The sequence below is a fragment of the Alligator sinensis genome, unplaced genomic scaffold, assembly GCF_000455745.1.
Source record: "Alligator sinensis unplaced genomic scaffold, ASM45574v1 scaffold760_1, whole genome shotgun sequence".
Taxonomy (NCBI): Eukaryota; Metazoa; Chordata; order Crocodylia; family Alligatoridae; genus Alligator; species Alligator sinensis.
The window spans coordinates 2799744-2800815 of NW_005841989.1; the positions used below are offsets into that span (position 1 = coordinate 2799744).

The 1072-nt window shown below is 48.6% G+C and overlaps 1 protein-coding gene across 1 annotated transcript in view; it reads left to right on the forward strand.

Moving 5' to 3' along the window:
* Positions 1-6: 6 nt before the first annotated feature.
* Positions 7-1072, forward strand: part of CHEK1 (checkpoint kinase 1) — a gene marked incomplete at its 5' end in the record, with an annotated part of 14893 nt that continues 13827 nt past the window's right edge. Inside the window, one exon of the mRNA XM_025201321.1 lies at positions 7-292. Within this exon, the coding sequence (XP_025057106.1) occupies positions 7-292 (286 nt within the window). The remainder of the gene's footprint in view (positions 293-1072) is intronic.

Genomic DNA, 1072 nt, shown 5'->3' on the forward strand with positions numbered 1-1072 from the left:
GGCGCTGCGCGGGGAGACGGGCCTGCTCGAGTTGAGGCTCGTGAGGGATGTTTCTCGTTTCCCTGCAGGGTTCAGCTGGCCGTCAACAGGCGCACGGAGGAAGCCGTTGCCGTCAAAATAGTTGATATGAAACGTGCTGCCGACTGTCCGGAAAACATCAAGAAAGAAATTTGTATTAATAAGATGCTCAATCATGAAAACATCGTGAAGTTCTACGGGCACCGGCGAGAAGGCCACGTCCAGTACCTCTTCCTCGAGTACTGCCGAGGGGGGGAGCTCTTCGACAGAATAGGTAGAGCACATCGAGCGGCTTCCCGCACCGCCTGAACGCGCCCATCTGCCTTCCCACGCCCCCGAGCTTGCCACGCGCGGGGTGTTTAGCTGGTGTGTCCTCCTGGCAACATGTAGATCCTGCTTAGTGTGAGTTTGTGCACGTCAAGGAAGTCTCCATCGAAATTGGCAAGAATTTCTGTACACGGTTAAATTTACATCCGTCAATTATTGCTTAATCCCACTAGAACTTCAGCGTCATGGTTTTTCACAGGGAGAGAGAATTTAAACAAGTAAACTATGCCGATTTGAGAAATTCACTCAGCTGGGATTAAAAAGGCCAGTGTTTCCAGTTTCTGTATATTCTGATATTTCATTTAAAAGGAAAAAAAACCTAGTCCTTATGGTTGCAAAAGACAGTCTTCTGAAAATAAACAGGGTGAAGTGAGATACAGACGTCAAGAAAATATGCTCGTATGTTAGACTTCTAGTGCCTTTGCTGCAGCTCTTGGCTTTCCACCGAACCGGTGTGTCAGTCTTAATTATTACTATTTGTGTTCTAATGAGCAGCAGTAGAGCCAGAAGGAAATTGGTTTCATTCTACTGTTGGAAAGATCTGAGCAACAGTTAGGTACCAGAAATGTCGATAGTTTCTGTGCAGGATAGTTTCGCGTAAGCAGAACCTGGCGACTCGTTTAGGCAGCGGTCATCAGCAACCTTTAGGCTGCAGGCTGGAGTGACCCAGTTCGGGTCAGAGGTGGGTGTAGGGGCAGCTGAAGCCACTTGCTGCTGGATCCTGCTG